Source organism: Nansenia antarctica (genome assembly GCF_963989245.1).
Source record: "Nansenia antarctica genome assembly, chromosome: 17".
Lineage (NCBI taxonomy): Eukaryota > Metazoa > Chordata > Actinopteri > Argentiniformes > Microstomatidae > Nansenia > Nansenia antarctica.
Window position 1 is genome coordinate 27443616 of NC_137687.1, and position 18385 is coordinate 27462000.

The 18385-nt window shown below is 44.7% G+C and overlaps 1 protein-coding gene and 1 long non-coding RNA gene across 2 annotated transcripts; both read left to right on the top strand.

Moving 5' to 3' along the window:
- Window positions 1-6289, top strand: LOC308172317. The gene is made up of 11 exons (XR_013937855.1): window positions 1-33; window positions 561-607; window positions 843-873; window positions 1067-1117; window positions 1317-1366; window positions 1553-1680; window positions 1960-2034; window positions 2267-2324; window positions 2495-2604; window positions 2788-2987; window positions 3429-6289. It is a non-coding gene; the product is annotated as an uncharacterized lncRNA (long non-coding RNA).
- Window positions 6290-6798: 509 nt separating this feature from the next.
- Window positions 6799-15116, top strand: tor3a (torsin family 3, member A; the record flags this gene model as incomplete). The annotated part of the gene is made up of 6 exons (XM_080547447.1): window positions 6799-6964; window positions 7366-7488; window positions 9761-10026; window positions 11301-11476; window positions 12516-12640; window positions 13163-15116. The coding sequence occupies 6 exons, from the start codon at window positions 6799-6801 to the stop codon at window positions 13408-13410; spliced, it is 1104 nt and encodes a 367-aa protein (XP_080403573.1). The 3' UTR covers window positions 13411-15116.
- Between the last annotated feature and the right edge of the window lie 3269 nt (window positions 15117-18385).

Sequence of the window (18385 nt, forward strand, 5' to 3'; positions counted from 1 at the left end):
CAACAGAAGCTCACATCTGGTCAACTCAAGAAGGTAATACTTGTTCTGCCATGCGTAGTGTTCAAGATTATGGAAATTTACTCAGTAAACGCTGTTTCTTTAGTTATCACTGTATTGCCCAGGCTAGCTGCGTTGATTAGACATGTTTAACCATTAATCTGTCGTGTCATCGATGCTGGGCCTAGCGGGCAGCTAGCAGGCCTCTGCCACGTGTGTCGCACATGTTGAATGCAGAATGATGATGGCCTTAAGTTAACTTGTTATGTTATGGCCTTAAGTTAACTTGTCTGTATGCAGTTTTGCTACTAGTTTCTCCCATGCCTGTTTATGATGAATTTATTGTTGGTAGGGACATCTGATTAACGTTGAGGAAACGCTACCCATTCTGACACCGGCATGGGAGCATTAACTAGCTTACGGCCAAGCTCCACCATGGCCATCGAGCGTTGCGTCTATTTAGCCTGCTAGCTGACATGGCGTCTTTTTGAAGTATCAGTTCGTTTCAACATGGACGTCCAGCTCACTTCTCTCTTCTCCTCACTTCTCTCTCCTCCATGCAGGCCTCGCCGAGATGGATGATCAACTGACTGCGCCAGGTCCACTTGAGGTACAATTTTCCTAAATGGGTTATATTTACCATCGAGTCTTCTAGAACACGAGGCTTGAGGAATCAATCTCAGACTAAAGTGCTTAACTATGATGATCACATTTGCTACTCTTGACGTACCCGGATGACGAATCCGCAACCACCAATTGCATGCTCTGAGGCACGGCACGTGGTCTGGCTGTGGTCTCATTGACGATAGAACATTTGAATTAAACTTGGCTTTCTCCCTCCACAGCTGCAGACCTGGGGTTTAAGGTGCTACCATGGTGAGTTCCTATAATACTGTGACTCCACGATGTGTAGTACCGTGTGCCTTCAATGATGACTGTTAAAAAACAATGGGAATCTCTCTGAAAAAGAATGAAAGAGGACTTGTTTCCTGATGCGGCGTACATCAATGTGTTCTACCTCATCTGTCAAATCTAGCGCCTATAACTAATGCATATTTCTCCGCTACAGTGGGAGTGGATGGAGATATCGGCACTGAGATATATCTACAACCATTTCATGGTAAGATGCTATATTAATCTCCCAGGCATTACGAGTTGATCTCTGACTCTGATACTATGATGACCCCATAGTTCAACAGATTCAACCATGAAGAACAAGAGCATTTGTCTTTCGCTCCTATCTGATGTATCAACCCATCAAGATGTGTGCCTCTCCCCCTCACAAGGCACCAACCTAACTGATGTCTTATTGTTTACAGAATCCAGTGTGTGAAGGCCAGAAGTCACGTGGCTGAAAGGATGAACTAGAGTAAGTTGATCTCTGGGAATAAAGGAGGTAGCTGCTGCACTAACACAATCTTGACATGATGATTATGAATCAGGTCGCTGATATAATTGAGGATACATTTCATTTCTGATCCAGATTGTTGACTCAGGTAATTATGTGCTGTAGTGCTCATTATCTTGTGACTAATTATTGTCTGTATGCTTACAGGAGCTGGTGTAATGGCAGATCTTGGAAGTGGGGACCACTAGTACACTACTACCATTTACTTGGGAGTAAATAAGTGACTGTAAAAGCCTGACATGAGTGAAGTACAGTCCACCTGCGTATTGCTCATGGTAAATGCACTTCTGAATCTTAAAACCTAAAGCGAGTTGAACTGTTGGGAATAAAGTTACTGCACACACACAACCTTACATGATGAGAACTAGTCTCTGATCTTGTTGAAGACTGAATTTGTTTTAATTGCTGATTTGGGTTGTGGACCTAGCTAACTTTGCACTGGTTAATATTTGCTCTAGCTAATGTAGTTGAGGGCTGTTTGAACTGTATTTTGGATTTGTCCAGTGCACCGGCAGAGCCCATGGCATTTTGACTAATTCTAGTCTTGTTTACAGGAGTAGTGTGTCTGGAGCCACGGTTCACCAGGGCCGTACGGTCCTTATGTGAAGTCCACCTGCAGCTTGCTCATGGTAAATACACTTGTCCATCTTTAAACATGGGATTAACCAAAGCCAAGTTGATCTCTTGGCAATGAAGCTACTGCACACAACCTTACATGATGAGAACTAGTCACTGATCTTGTTGGAGACTGAATTTGTTTTAATTGCTGATTGGGTTGTGGACCTAGCTAAGTGTGCGATGCGTATTCTGTCTAGATAAGAGCTGTAATGTGTTGGGTCTGATGTTGGTTGCCTTTGGCAGGTGTGAGGACCTGCATTGGTGCCCCAATGGATGGACTGGATTCCACACGCCTTGACAGGTGAGAATACATGTGGTGTGTAATGTGACTTAGATTCTGCTGGTTTCTGTGATGTTTACAAATGTCTGACCTGAATTCTAATGTGGACATTCTTTATTACTGAGTCACCTGTACACATATGGCACTATGAGCCCACTATCACGTCTTATAACCTCCTGTGACCTCTTCAGGTGACTGCAGCAGGGAGAAGAAGATGCTTGTATTGAGATCCCTGGGGGGTGCTGGTGGGGCTTCTTCCTGAAGTTCACAGGGAATCAACATCAACTGCAGACTGGGCATGGTAAGGGTGTATTCTATTGTGACCTATTCCTCCTCCGTAACCTGTGATGAAGAGATTCTGCCAAATGATTCCCTTGATTATATCATAACCGTTCCATTAATATCTGAGGTTAAAAACCAAGCCACTGATGGAATTGTTAATGCTTGACTTTTTTTTTAAACTTTGTATATATTTTTCTTGCAGAATGTCTGGTGCTGCTGTGTTGCCGAGCGATATGTCCTTCGCCAATCCCGGAGAAACAGTTGTTTTCTTTAGCCAATCTCAGAAGACCGTGGTGTCTTTTCCCAGAAACCAGTGCGCTTATCTGCTATAATTGAGCTCCCACCCTTCCCTCTGTCCATTCCTCCTCGGACTCAACAGAAGTTCATATCTTGTAAACTCAAGTAGGTAATACTTTTTGTGCAATGTGTAGTGTTCAAGATTATGGAAATGTACTCAGTAAAGGCTGTTTCTTTAGTTATCAGTTTATTATTGCCCTGGCTAGCTGCGTTCATTAGACATTTTTAAGCATTACATCTGTCGTGTCATCGATGCTTGGCCTAGCGGGCAGCTAGCAGGCCCTCTCCGCACATGTTTAATGCGGAATGATGGCCTTAAGTTAACTTGTCGGCTGTATGCAGTTTTGCTACTAGTTTCTCCCATGCCTGTTATGATGAATTTAATGTTGGTAGGGACATCTGATTAACATTGAGGAAACGCTACCCATTCTGACACCGGCATGGGAGCATTAACTAGCGCTTAGCCTGCTAGTTGACATTGCGTCTTTTGAAGTATCAGTTCGTTTCAATATGGACGTCCAGCTCACTTCTCTCTTCTCCATGCAGGTTTTGCCGAGATGGATGATCAACTGACTGTGCCAGGTCCAATTGAGGTCCTGACATTCTGGAACACCATAGTGTGCCGTGTTCTGTGTCATAACCCATGGTTCTGATCATCCATGGATTCAATGTTTTTGATTGATTGATTGAAAACTTTATTAGAAGATTTGCAGGAGTAGGTACATGAAAGTACATATTACATACAGGGTCAACTAACAGGATAAAAACCCAAGAAAGCCACTGGCTTATTTCAATTGGGGTCCTTGATTCTCAATTCATCGTTACATGTAAGACAGACAAAAAAAAAACTAGTACTATCTACAAGATAAACATACATCCATCGTATAACTCACCATTATACGCGTATCGGTGTTTGGCTATCACGTCTTCCACCACCCGTTTCATGGTGGACAGAGGCTTGCTTCTTGCGGTGTTCCACCTTGACTGAGGAGAGTTAAGTTCCGTATATTCCCGATAGAAAGCATCGACGAGCTGCCTGGTGTCGTGCTCCTGTGGTACTGAAGGCGCTGGCTCGCTTCCCCGTGGACAACATGTTCAGCATAATGGCTTTAAACACGGTTTAAAAGAAGGGATTAATTAATTTAAAGAAAGGGAAAAAAAAATAGTACTATCTACAAGATAAACATACATCCATCGTATAACTCACCATTGGCTATCACGCTATCCAACTAGTACAAGATAAACATACATCCATCGTATAACTCACCATTGGCTATCACGCTATCCAACTAGTACAAGATAAACATACATCCATCGTATAACTCACCATTATACGCGTATCGGTGTTTGGCTATCACGTCTTCCACCACCCGTTTCATGGTGGACAGAGGCTTGCTTCTTGCGGTGTTCCACCTCGACTGAGGAGAGTTAAGTAATGGCTTTAAACACGGTTTAAAAGAAGAGATTAGTTAATTTAAAGAAAGGGAAAAAAAAATAGTACTATCTACAAGATAAACATACATCCATCGTATAACTCACCATTGGCTATCACGCTATCCAACTAGTACAAGATAAACATACATCCATCGTATAACTCACCATTGGCTATCACGCTATCCAACTAGTACAAGATAAACATACATCCATCGTATAACTCACCATTATACGCGTATCGGTGTTTGGCTATCACGTCTTCCACCACCCGTTTCATGGTGGACAGAGGCTTGCTTCTTGCGGTGTTCCACCTCGACTGAGGAGAGTTAAGTAATGGCTTTAAACACGGTTTAAAAGAAGAGATTAGTTAATTTAAAGAAAGAAAGAAAAAAAAACTAGTACTATCTACAAGATAAACATACATCCATGTATAACTCACCATTATACGCGTATCGGTGTTTGGCTATCACGTCTTCCACCACCCGTTTCATGGTGGACAGAGGCTTGCTTCTTGCGGTGTTCCACCTCGACTGAGGAGAGTTAAGTTCCGTATATTCCCGATAGAAAGCATCGACGAGCTGCCTGGTGTCGTGCTCCTGTGGTACTGAAGGCGCTGGCTCGCTTCCCCGTGGACAACATGTTCAGCATAATGGCTTTAAACACGGTTTAAAAGAAGGGATTAATTAATTTAAAGAAAGAAAAAAAGTCAACAAAACCCCTAATTGTTGAAGGTTTTAGGTAGGTTGCTAGCTTGTGTGTGAGACACAAAAAAAGAAGCTAGCCTTTTACCGTGCGACTCAAACGTCCTCCATCGCTGTGGAAAGTAAAGCGGAAACGAAGAGGAAAGTTCTCTAAGGAACAAGTCTCTAAGTTAGGACTTGTTATATCCTAACTAGGTATGTTAATATAACTAAATATACTTTCTATATAGTAGAGCAAGCAGGAGCTGGAGACCGTGTTACTGTAGTGGTGATAACTTTATTAGTCAACAACGGAAACGGATAACACGTCATACATGTTAAGATTACAGCATCTTAAGATGGCCTCAACAGGAGGAAGAGGGTCTAAGCGGTTTGATCTCCTGTTGAGGTAGTCATGACGATACCCGGACAATCTAAAAGCTTGAAGTGTATTTCTAATATTACACCTCAGCTAAACAGTCTAATGATTACCAACCAATATTACTATACATGTCGTAATCACACTTGTCATACAGGTACCTTCTTTACATACATACACACACACCTACCTTCTTTTAAAGAAAAGGATTTATTGTGAAAAGTACACACAATCAACAGAACACATTCAACTAGCACATAGCATTAGAACACAATCAATCAACTAGCACAACAACTAGCCTTTATGTACTATACTAAACCATTTCTAGTAGTAACACAATATTACATCACACTAGTCATGTTTAAGCCCAGGATGATGGTCGTTGATTGAACACACGTCCCGAGGGCTATTTTATTTTTTTACTTGTTTTTCAGATTTTATCCCTGTCACCCAATTTGGTAGCCAATTGAACCCAACCTAGCATCCAATTATCCCCTGCCTATTGCGAAGGATCCTTAGACACAGGCTGGCAGTTGTATTAATACTTTAGCATGATAGAAAGTAGCTGCTAGTTCAAGCCATTCTCTTACTTTGCCCAAGTAGTCTACTTACTTCTCTAATTTGTTAGACATCGCATCAATTCTTAGATCTTCGACGTCGAGACGTCCATGCTCAGGCTTCTTATTCAGACTGCCTCCCACCCTCATATATATTTTGCTTTAGGATGCTCCAAAGGTTCTCAATAGGGTTGAGGTCAGGGGAACTTGTTCAAATGTTCCAATGACAGAGGTATTCTTTTTTCAAAATTTGCATAATAATTTGGAACGAGGTGTATTCTGAATTGTCACTTGTTCAAATGTGTGTTCAAATTGTGGTGGGTGCTGTATTCTGAATTGTCTAACTTGTTCAAATGTTCCAATAAAAGAAATATAAATGACTCATGGTGTTGTGTTTATATTCTCAGTCGGTACTGCTTGTTTTTTTGTAGAACAGAGGTGCGCTAGACTACACCTGATATGGTGTTTCCATGTAAGAAACCAGACATGACGGCCATGCTGCTTCAATGTTGTAGCAGACATCAGATCTAACATTATATATACATCAGTCCTGAACATTTCAGTATGGCAGATTTCGACTGCTATGGCTACTGTCCCCTGCATAAATTAGTATTTCTACAATGATTAACACATTGGAGCCAGTGCACTATTGGGGGGCGTCCGTTTGGGGACATTGACCACCAGATGTCTAGGGGGGGTTTGCACAGTGACTTCTCGTGACGAGCAGTTGCGGATATGACGTAGGCTGGGGTACGGTTTCAACAATCGCAAGAGCCTTGTCAGGTTGTCAGGTTGCATTCTCAGTCTCCAGGGTCTGAATGGACAGATCGACCCCTCAGAGCCGCTACTATCAGACGTCTCTACTGATGTTCCTCTTCTCTCTCTTGCCCCTTTTCTGGGCCGTTTCTGCAAAGGCAGATTTCTTTCAATTCGATAGCATTTCTAATGCGTCCACGTATTATTTCAACTACATTTATTGTAATATATGGGAGGGGGAGTGTCAACCCAATCAAGACGATGCGACCCAGCAAGGTAAGGAATTATTTTTTTTTCTGCGTATGGAAATGTAATATATTCTTATTTTCTGCTGAATTAGCGGCTGTTATTCTGGGGCTCTCCCTCGCTGCTGATCCCGGGTGTAAGGTGACCCGCCCACGTTCAGTGTTGCCTCATCAACAACCGTGTATCACATATTGTAAAGTGACATTTGTCAAATATATACGATATCCAACACATACATCTCATAGTTCGAATTTATAATGTGCACGTAAAATAAATTAGTCAGCAAAATGTTATCAATCTTGCGCCGAAGTTAGTCTTGTAACGACCAGAAGAGCCACCGACTCAGTCATCCGTGATGAAGGATAATGGAGTAATCCCGTAATGAGAAGGATCTGTAATCATCATTGCCATAACTGCCGTGCTGTGTCCAGTCCCCTCCAGGGACCTGTGGTCAGGCTTCCCCCAGGACTACCTCAGCCTGCTGGCCCAGTGGTACTGCAGGGTGGGACAGTGCTGTGACTCTGGAGACTGCCGGATCACCAACAACATCACAGGTATGACCACTGACCTACCCAACAGATGCTGCCATGCAGTGGCGGCTGGTGCTAACATTTTTGGGTGGGGCACAGGTTATGGGGGCATGCTCCACGGGGAAGAATATAAACTTTAAAATCTGGATTTACAGTCGATTTTAGCATGAGAATAACAGTGTTTCCCCTAGGTTTGCTGCCTTGGGGGGGTGGCATTGACCGTGGCATGGACCCCCCCCCCCCCCCCCCCCAGGGGGTAAGACCCTGCGACATACCAGCGTCATGTCCAGGGGGTGTACTAACTTGTACATTAAGCCGCCTCACGCTACGGAAACAGGAGATAGGCTCCTTCCCTATGGGCCATTAGGCTCGAGAACCATCGGTTCTCAAGGCTACTTACTTATGTGGTCTTGACTACCTGTCCACTTTCTCACCTGGTTCTTGCTCTCTCTCTCTCTGGTGTGCCGACACCATCCTGCTCTCTCTCCTTCTCTCCCTCTCTATCCTCCTCTCTCCCTTTTGCTGTCAACCAAAAGGTAAACAAAACAACCAGAGTATTTATAATCTAATAAGAGGTATACATTGATCCATATCAATTTATAACATAATTATAATTGAATTTTGGATTGCTGTGGGCAATGCAGTCAGATAATGTCATTTTGACATTACTCTCTCACCTAGAAAAAAAAACATGTCCAACTATACTATACAAAACAGACATTTCAAATGCTTCAATCCACTGTCCATGTACTATAAATATGCCATTATGGTATTACCAATGAAGCCCAATTCTAGCAGAATAAGAAAGATTGTATATCTAATTTAACTTAAGTAAAATAATAAAGTGCCTCCAGTTAGCTCTTTAGCTGGCATGTGTGCAGCAGACTAGCTCATCTCATCACCTCTGAGCTAGCTAGCTTGATAGTTCTTTGACACTATTTACACAATGGAATTATAGTCATTGTCAAGTGTCAGTCAGACACTTTCTAGTCACAATAATAACGACCAATTTTAACCAACTTTCTCTGTCAGAACACTCAGCAATTATATTTGCTAACGTTTCAACTTGCTTACTTTCTATCTGAAGACATCTCACCCGGCAAAAACTCTCTCGCGTCGCGCACACAATGTTGTATTTCTGGTTTGGAGCCGGAAATTGCGCCCCGGCCGAGAAATAGTAGACAGCCAATTGGAGCGCTGCTACAGCTCACGTGTAAGCCAAAAGTATTTGGCCTGCCATAAACTTGCATTCGGCCGGCGCCCCGACTCCTCCCCCTATGTATTTTAACAGTGAATTTTACACACACACAGATAAAATGTTTATTGTATTGGAGGATTTTTAATGAATGCTGATAGGCGCCGACAGAATATCAGCCGCATTTTGTGAATAAACAATGTTTATTTAAAAATAATAATAATACAAATCGCAACTAGGAAGTGAAGGTGGGGGCGGCGCCCCAGCGCCCTCTATCGGCCAGCCGCCACTGCTGCCATGCATGTTTCTCTAGTATTCCATGTCATGTCTTCTCTCCTCCTGGCTGTGTCCTGGTGAATACTTTACCTAGACCAGCACCACCCTGTAGGCCAGTCACTATACACCTGTGTAGCATCTCCTCATCGCTCTGTCCTCAGCTTGAAGACTATGTAGTAGACTGTACTGTAATGTATGAAGACTATGTATGAAGACTATGTAGGCTTTGTGGTGGGGGTTTGGACCATGTTTCTGGTTGAACCACAGCGTGGTTAACGACTTATATATCTGGAGTATGCCCCGTTTTTAATATTAGTCTCTAATGTATACATCTGTATACACCATACTGCACATACCATACTGTACTTACATAGATGCCTTAACGTATATAGCTTACTGTTCACATCCATCTCTTGTATATACTTACTGTACTTAACATACTGTAATTATCATTTCACAACTGTATCCTCTGTACTGTATCACTGGCCCTAGCATAAATGACTTTTTCTTGCGATGACTGATGGACAGGTGATTCACTTACTTAGACAAATGCATTTGGTGTAAGTCGCTTTGGATAAAGGCGTCTGCTAAATGCCCAAAATGTAAATGTTAAAATGATTTGGCTTTGATGTTCTTTGTTTATTTAGTACCTTTAGCCATGTAAGTCATTATCCATGAACAAAGTATATTTTACATGTTAACAAGAATACATTAATTTTGGTTGTGTGCCGGTCTGACATCGCGTTAATGTTGTATGCAGGTCTGAGTCTGATAGTTCTGTTAACATTGTTGCGTGCGGGTCTGACTCCGACGTTTTGTGGTCAGGTCTGTCCAGGGACCTTCATCTGAAGCTCCACGGGCAGCATCTGGCTCAGTCTGTGGTCGGCAAGGCCGTCCAGGGCTTCATCAACAACCCGGAGTCCAACAAGCCCTTGACCCTTTCCTTTCACGGCTGGTCTGGTACCGGGAAAAACTTTGTGGCCCGCATTGTGGCCGATAACCTTTACCGGGACGGGGTGAAAAGCGAGTGTGTGCGTCTGTTCATCGCCCCCTTCCATTTCCCGCACGCGCGACTGGTGGACGCCTACAAGGTACGAGGAGGTTACCTGGCAACAACGGCACTCTCCTCCGCCAGAGACGTCAACATGACGACTGCCAAAACGTTGGGTCTTGAACTTTAGTTTAGTTTTGATTTAAAACATTGCTTGTTTTTTTTATGAATGAATTGTCAACATTCATCGAGTCAGTACCTATTGTAAATGTAATAATATTTTTGGAAATCTTTTTATTTATTTAAATTTGCTTGTGATCTCGTTAGTGAGATTGGAAACCTTCCAAGGTGTGTTAAAGTACCAATGAGGGGTCGTCCAAAGTAACTCAAAATAACTCAAAGCATCATCACTAGTAGATTTACATTGGAAGCACTTTTGAATTATTACACAACTTACAACTTATTATTACACAACTGTTCTAGAATAGAACATCTAAATCAAACAAGATCAAATCAGACTCAGCAAATGTTTACATTCCCCCCGCCCCCTCCCTGACCCCTATCCCACTTTTTTTTGTCTTTCTTTAAATTAACTACAAACCATACACGGTTTAAAGAATAGGAGATTGTGGATATGATTGTATAAGTTGCTGAAACCCAAAAAAATGTGTCCCAGTGTTGTCAGAGATAAAGCGTGTGACAGGCCGATACCGATCCATAGTCCTCTCTGTGACTATATGAAAATTGTACATGATGTGACAATATTGAAGACAAAGCATGCATGCCATGTATTAATGAATTAATGTGTTCTTTCCCCCCTCCCCCAATCCACCACCCCCCTCCCCCAATCCACCACCCCCTCCCCCAATCCACCACCCCCCTCCCCCGATCCACCACCCCCCTCCCCCAATCCACCACCCCCCTCCCCCAATCCACCACCCCCCTCCCCCAATCCACCACCCCCCTCCCCCAATCCACCACCCCCCTCCCCCGATCCACCACCCCCCTCCCCCGATCCACCACCCCCCTCCCCCGATCCACCACCCCCCTCCCCCGATCCACCACCCCCCTCCCCCGATCCACCACCCCCCTCCCCCGATCCACCACCCCCCTCCCCCAATCCACCACCCCCCTCCCCCAATCCACCACCCCCCTCCCCCGATCCACCACCCCCCTCCCCCGATCCACCACCCCCCTCCCCCGATCCACCACCCCCCTCCCCCGATCCACCACCCCCCTCCCCCGATCCACCACCCCCCTCCCCCGATCCACCACCCCCCTCCCCCGATCCACCACCCCCCTCCCCCGATCCACCACCCCCCTCCCCCAATCCACCACCCCCCTCCCCCAATCCACCACCCCCCTCCCCCCCAGGGCAATTTGAAGGAGGCCATTAGAGACATGGTTCTGCGCTGTCCTCAGACACTGTTCATCTTCGATGAGGCGGAGAAGCTCCACCCAGGCCTCATCGACGCCATCAAGCCCTACATGGATCACTATGACAACGTGGATGGGGTCAGCTACAGGAGAGCCATATTCTTATTCCTCAGGTAACTGTGGTTATTAAGCTGCTTGTTGAAGACTAATGAAGAATATCGTTCTGAGTAGATTAAGTCTATTTATTGAAACAAAGTACAGGTATACAGATATCAGAGCTGGATTCTGGTCTGGTAGAGGGGAGAGAGAGAGAGAGAGAGAGAGAGAGAGAGGAGCTGCGTGGTCAAGATGAGAGAGAGCGCCCCCCGGGCTCACACCCTTATTTATAAACAATAGTATGTAAATACAGTTACAAACAATGGTCCTATCACAGTCACTGCATAGATGCTTGAGGTGTGAAAAGTAGGAGACCCCACAATGATGTCACCTGGCCTACAAGTCATTCCAGGTTAAAGTTCAAATCAGATTCACAGGAAGTCATTCTAACAATGCCCATATATGGACAGCACTTCCTGAGGCAAAAACATATGGCCTTTAAGACAAAGGATGTGTTTACAAGGTGTCATAAAAAAACCCTTGTCAGGAGAACAGGCCCATACCATATACCCATGCATGTGTGTGTGTAAGTAAAATATACTACAGTACTGGGTTAGCATTTCTGATGCTAAGATAATAGGTGTGACCTCAGGTTAGCGTACCTGGTTAGCATTTCTGCTGCTGAGATAATTAGATCAACTCAGCTTAGAGTAGCGGGTTAGCATTTCTCCTGCTAAAAGAAAATATGACCTAAGGTTAGCAGGGTTAAGCCCTTTTCACATCTATGATTCGCAACGCAACTAGAGTTGCAGCGGTCCAAACTAGTCTTTCTCCTGCTAAGATTCCTTTACCTAAGGGAATTTGTACCAAGTTAAAAATAAAATCTAATCTCTCCCTTCCTGTCGCTCCCTCTGATGTCTGTATTTCTGCCTCTTTCGTTTGTTCGCTCTCTCTCTCTCTCTCTCTCTCTCTCTCTCTCTCTCTCTCTCTCTCTCTCTCTCTCTCTCCCCCCCCCCCCCCCCGTCTTATTGAATTAGTAATCAGAAATACACAGAGCAGCTCAGTGTGTCTGAGATTTTCCCATGACCTAGTTGTGATGTCATCATGTCTCTGCAGTAATATTGGAGGAGCAACTATCAATGATGTGGCCTTGGACTTCTGGCATTCTGGGCAGAACCGTGAGGACATCGGGATGGAGGACCTGGAACATCGGCTACGTTCTGAGATCATGGAGTCTCAAGGTACCAGCAGGGGCCCTCCACAACACTACCACTAGCTGTGGCCTGGGGTGGTCCAGCGGTCTAGCACCATGGCCTGGGGTGGTCCAGTGGTCTAGCACCATGGTCTGGGGTGGTCCAGTGGTCTAGCACCATGGCCTGGGGTGGTCCAGTGGTCTAGCACCATGGCCTGGGGTGGTCCAGTGGTCTAGCACCATGGCCTGGGGTGGTCCAGTGGCCTGGGGTGGTCCAGTGGTCTAGCACCATGGCCTGGGGTGGTCCAGTGGTCCAGTGGGCCTCTCATTCACCCATGCACACACATATTCACACACCAATGGCAGCAAGCTACCCCGCAAGGCGCCGGCCCGCTCACTGGGAGCAATTTTGGGGTTCGGTGTCTTGCTCAAGGACACCATGACATGTGCCGTGGGTTCGAACCACCGATGTGCCGACCATGCGAACGTTAGACGCCGGCTCTACCTCCTGAGCCGCTGCCGCCCCACTCTTCACTAACCAGCCTGTCTGTCTGTCTGTCTGTCTACCCAGGGGGCTTTTCCCAGAGCGAGTTGATGTCAGGTCACCTGATCGACTTCTTCGTTCCCTTCCTGCCGCTGGAGTACCGCCACGTCAAGCTCTGTGCCCGCGACGCCTTCACAGCGCGGGGTCTCGAACCAGACGAGGGCACGCTGGACGAGGTGGCCAAGGCCATGCTGTACGTCCCCAAGGAGGAGAGGCTGTTCTCTGCCCAGGGGTGCAAGTCCATACCCCAGAGGATCTACTTCTTTCTGCCCTGAAAGGAACCCGGCGGGGGCAACTCTGATCAGCGGGGATTCGAACCCTGGTTGTCCTGTGCACCTCCAAGACTGTTAGCCCGCTGAGCTGCTGCCTGAGGGACGAGCTCAGGGCGCTCCTGCAAGTCTTTAGGTTCTCAGGCAAGCGAGCGGCGTGGCTCCTCGAAAACCACTTCCGCGATACAACCTAGCGAACACACGGAGAGTGTTCTAGAGAAGGAAGGAGGGAGGCAGGGGATGTCCCGCTAACATATCGAACTGTTTTTGCAGTGGCAAACTAGACGTGTGGTACCCACACTGCCAACCCCCCTAACCCCACCCACCCTACAACTACACATAATACCCCTACTGCCAACCTCCCTGACCCCGCCAACCCTCCAACCCCACCCACCCTCCAACCCCACCCACCCTATAATGTTACAGCCTCCCTTTGTCTTGTCATTTCATCCATCACGTATATGTGACAGCAGCTGGTGAAAGACTTGACTAGCGAGTGTTTCATTGATTTTCAACAACGTTTACATTTACATTTACATTTTTCCAGAATAAAAGTCAGAACATTTTGATTGGTTGCCAACTTGTTCCCGCGTTCACTAGCTGCTGTCACACATATATATGACATGTTACTGACGCTTTTATCTAAAGCGACTTATATTGCAGTGAGTGCATACTATACATTTTTCAGTATATATATGGTCACATTGGGGAATTGAACCCACAACCTAAGGTCATCCTGCTCATCTAGCTCATTCCAAGCGCTGTCGCCAAGCCTAGCTCAGGTCAGCTGTAGCACCACTGTGTTAGCGTGTCTGTGTTAGCGTGTTAGCGTGTCTTTCTTTATGTTCAGTTGTTACTGAGGATGTGTTACTATCAGGGGAGGCTGCTGGAAGTAGAAATTGGAGGACAGGCTTTGTAATGCATGGAATAAGGAATCTGTGAGGTATCAACCACGTGGAACCAAACGAGGAATGGTATCAAACACGTCCAATGAGCCCCTTCCTCCGGTTTCCAACCCCACCAGCGTCCCATGGTTGCTATGGTTACTCTTCCTCTGTAGAGAGGCCGGCACTTTCAATGCAAACAGGAAATACTGTATATTACAGTAAACCTAACAAGATATGTTTACCTTTTTTTGTGTGGGCATTTTAATATGGTTATTGTGGATGAAAAGAAGCATCCGCACACTCAAAACTGTGCAAAAAAATAATAATAGATGTTCTATTTTTTCGGGCGTTCATAGACCTTCTTCAGGCATACCTGAAGCATCCTAATATGATTATTGTGGAATTGAGTGGGCATTGTTTGACGTGAGGTAAGGTGTTCCCAAGCCAAAAACAACAGTTTACATACAGGACGACACAATATTTTCAAGTAATTCTCTTGCTTTACCTCTGAAGCAGAATTCTGTTACTGAAGGAAGTGTTACAGTATGTGATTTTGCAATAACACAGGAAGTCTTGAATGGTTTATAATATTGTTGAAAAGGTTACTTAGACAGTCTGAGTATGGGAAAGTTGTGTGTGATTCCTTTTCTACTCTTCGTGAATAGTTTGTGACACACTTGGTGAATATTTGCTGTATATTCCCACCAATTGGTTTGATGTATTAACTGTATAGATTCAATGTTATTACTAAAGAATAAATGATGTCAACATTGTTGTGATGTATGTATGTACACTATGTTTTTCACATGGGTTGTTATTGTGTTTACCTGGAAACGAGTGAAGTGAAGCCTATGATTATCAGAAGCCAGGCAACCTATGCACATATCAGCTATTTAGGGCGTAGCCTAGAGCAGTGGTTCTCAAACCTCTCCTCGGGGACCCCCAGCCGCTCCACGTTGTTGATCTGTTCCACCACCACCAGCACACCTGATTCAACTAATCAAGATGTGTACTTGATTAGTTGAATCAGGTGTGCTGGTGGTGGAACAGATCAAATACGTGGAGCGGCTGGGGGTCCCCGAGGAGAGGGTTGAGAACCACTGCTCTAGAGGTTAGAGAAGGTTAGAAAATCAATTGGAAGTGTCGCTGGTTCCATCCCCGCCTCAGGAGGGAGCTGCATGTGAGCTGGAGACTGGAGGGCAGCTGGCTTCATATCTGAGGTGCCCGCCACTGCTGTTGTGCCCTTGAGCAAGGCACTTAACCCCTAATTGCTCCAAGGGCGCTGACTATGGCTGACCCTGTGCCGAGAGCAAAAAATACGTTTCGTTGTACTCTGTGGTTGAATCTAATCTAATCTAAATCATAAACGGTTCACATGTCTGTCCATTGCTGCGTTAATCTGTGTTAATATCTTCGTATTTGTTCGGTGACACGGTAAACGCTAAGTGGGATGCTTGGGACTATCCGACTCTGACGTCACCCCAGTGAAGTTGTGATTTGAAAGGTGAGGCTAGGTAAGGGTTAATGTTCATAGTCCCAAGCATCGCACTGCCTAGCATCAGCCTTGGTGTCATAATAAAGACCAATCTGTTTCAGTTCCAGCTATGATCTCTTCATATCTTCCGCTATTTCAGTGACTTCTGATTTCATTCATCGGATTTGTAATCAGTCACTGAGTGTAAACGGAGACATAGTGATGTGTGACACAGACTGTGTTCTATTCCAGAGGATGGATCTGTGTCATTTATAGAAAGAAAATAAAACATTCTTGACAAAATATGTGTCGGGGTACTTTGTCAATTGTCAAATGTAAAATACATTTCTTCTTGTACATGCTTTTTGTCAAGTGAATGGGCAAGTCTACTCGACAGGCAAAAACATCGCGACCCCCAGTGTTTTATTCCACGCAGAGACAGAATAGAGACAGAGACAGAGACAGAATAGAGACAGAGACAGAATAGAGACAGAACAGAGACAGAATAGAGACAGAGACAGAATAGAGACAGAATAGAGACAGAGACAGAATAGAGACAGAACAGAGACAGAATAGAGACAGAACAGAGACAGAATAGAGACAGAATAGAGACAGAATAGAGACAGAATAGAGACAGAGACAGAATAGAGACAGAATAGAGACAGAGACAGAATAGAGACAGAATAGAGACAGAGACAGAATAGAGACAGAATAGAGACAGGCAGAGACAGAATAGAGACAGAGACAGAATAGAGACAGAATAGAGACAGAATAGAGACAGAGACAGAATAGAGACAGAATAGAGACAGAGACAGAATAGAGACAGAATAGAGACAGAGAGAGACAGAGATAGAGACAGAGACAGAATAGAGACAGAATAGAGACAGAATAGAGACAGAGACAGAATAGAGACAGAATAGAGACAGAGAGAGACAGAGATAGAGACAGAGACAGAATAGAGACAGAGACAGAATAGAGACAGAATAGAGACAGAGATAGAGACAGAGACAGAATAGAGACAGAGACAGAATAGAGACAGAATAGAGACAGAGACAGAGACAGAGACAGAATAGAGACAGAGACAGAATAGAGACAGAATAGAGACAGAGATAGAGACAGAGACAGAATAGAGACAGAGACAGAATAGAGACAGAGACAGAATAGAGACAGAATAGAGACAGAGACTGAATAGAGACAGAGACAGAATAGAGACAGAGAGAGACAGAGACAGAATAGAGACAGAGACAGAGACAGAATAGAGACAGAGACAGAGACAGAATAGAGACAGAGACAGAATAGAGACAGAGACAGAGAGAGAGACAGAATAGAGACAGAGACAGAGACAGAATAGAGACAGAGACAGAGACAGAATAGAGACAGAGACAGAGAGAGAGACAGAGACAGAGACAGAGACAGAGACAGAGAGAGACAGAATAGAGACAGAATAGAGACAGAGACAGAATAGAGACAGAATAGAGACAGATACAGAGACAGAGACAGAATAGAGACAGAGAGAGACAGAGACAGAGACAGAATAGAGACAGATACAGAGACAGAGACGGAATAGAGACAGAGACAGAGAGAGAGAGACAGAATAGAGACAGAGAGAGAATAGAGACAGAGACAGAATAGAGACAGAATAGAGACAGAATAGAGACAGAGACAGAATAGAGACAGAGACAGAGACAGAGACAGAATAGAGACAGAATAGAGACAGAATAGAGACAGAGACAGAGACGGAATAGAGACAGAATAGAGACAGAGACAGATAGAGAGACAGAATAGAGATAGAGACAGAATAGAGACAGAGAGAGAGACAGAGACAGAGACAGATAGAGAGACAGAGACAGAATAGAGACAGAATAGAGACAGAATAGAGACAGAGACAGAATAGAGACAGAGACAGAATAGAGACAGAGACAGAGACAGAATAGAGACAGAGACAGAGACAGAATAGAGACAGAATAGAGACAGAGACAGATATAGATATAGAGACAGAGACAGATAGAGAGACAGATACAGAGACAGATATAGATATAGAGACAGATAGAGAGACAGAGACAGAGACAGAATAGAGACAGAGACAGATAGAGAGACAGATACAGAGACAGAGACAGAGACAGAATAGAGACAGAATAGAGACAGAGACAGAGACAGAATAGAGACAGAGACAGATATAGAGACAGATACAGAGACAGAGACAGAGACAGAATAGAGACAGAATAGATATAGAGACAGAGACAGATAGAGAGACAGATACAGAGACAGAATAGAGACAGAGACATAATAGAGACAGAATAGAGACAGAGACAGAATAGAGATAGAGACGGAATAGAGACAGAGACAGAATAGAGACAGAACAGAGACAGAATAGAGACAGAGACAGAATAGAGACAGAGACAGAGACAGAATAGAGACAGAGACAGAGACAGAATAGAGACAGAGACAGAATAGAGACAGAGACGGAATAGAGACAGAATAGAGACAGAGACAGATAGAGAGACAGAGACAGAATAGAGACAGAGACAGAATAGAGACAGAGACAGAGACAGAATAGAGACAGAGACAGATATAGATATAGAGACAGAGACAGATAGAGAGACAGATACAGAGACAGAGA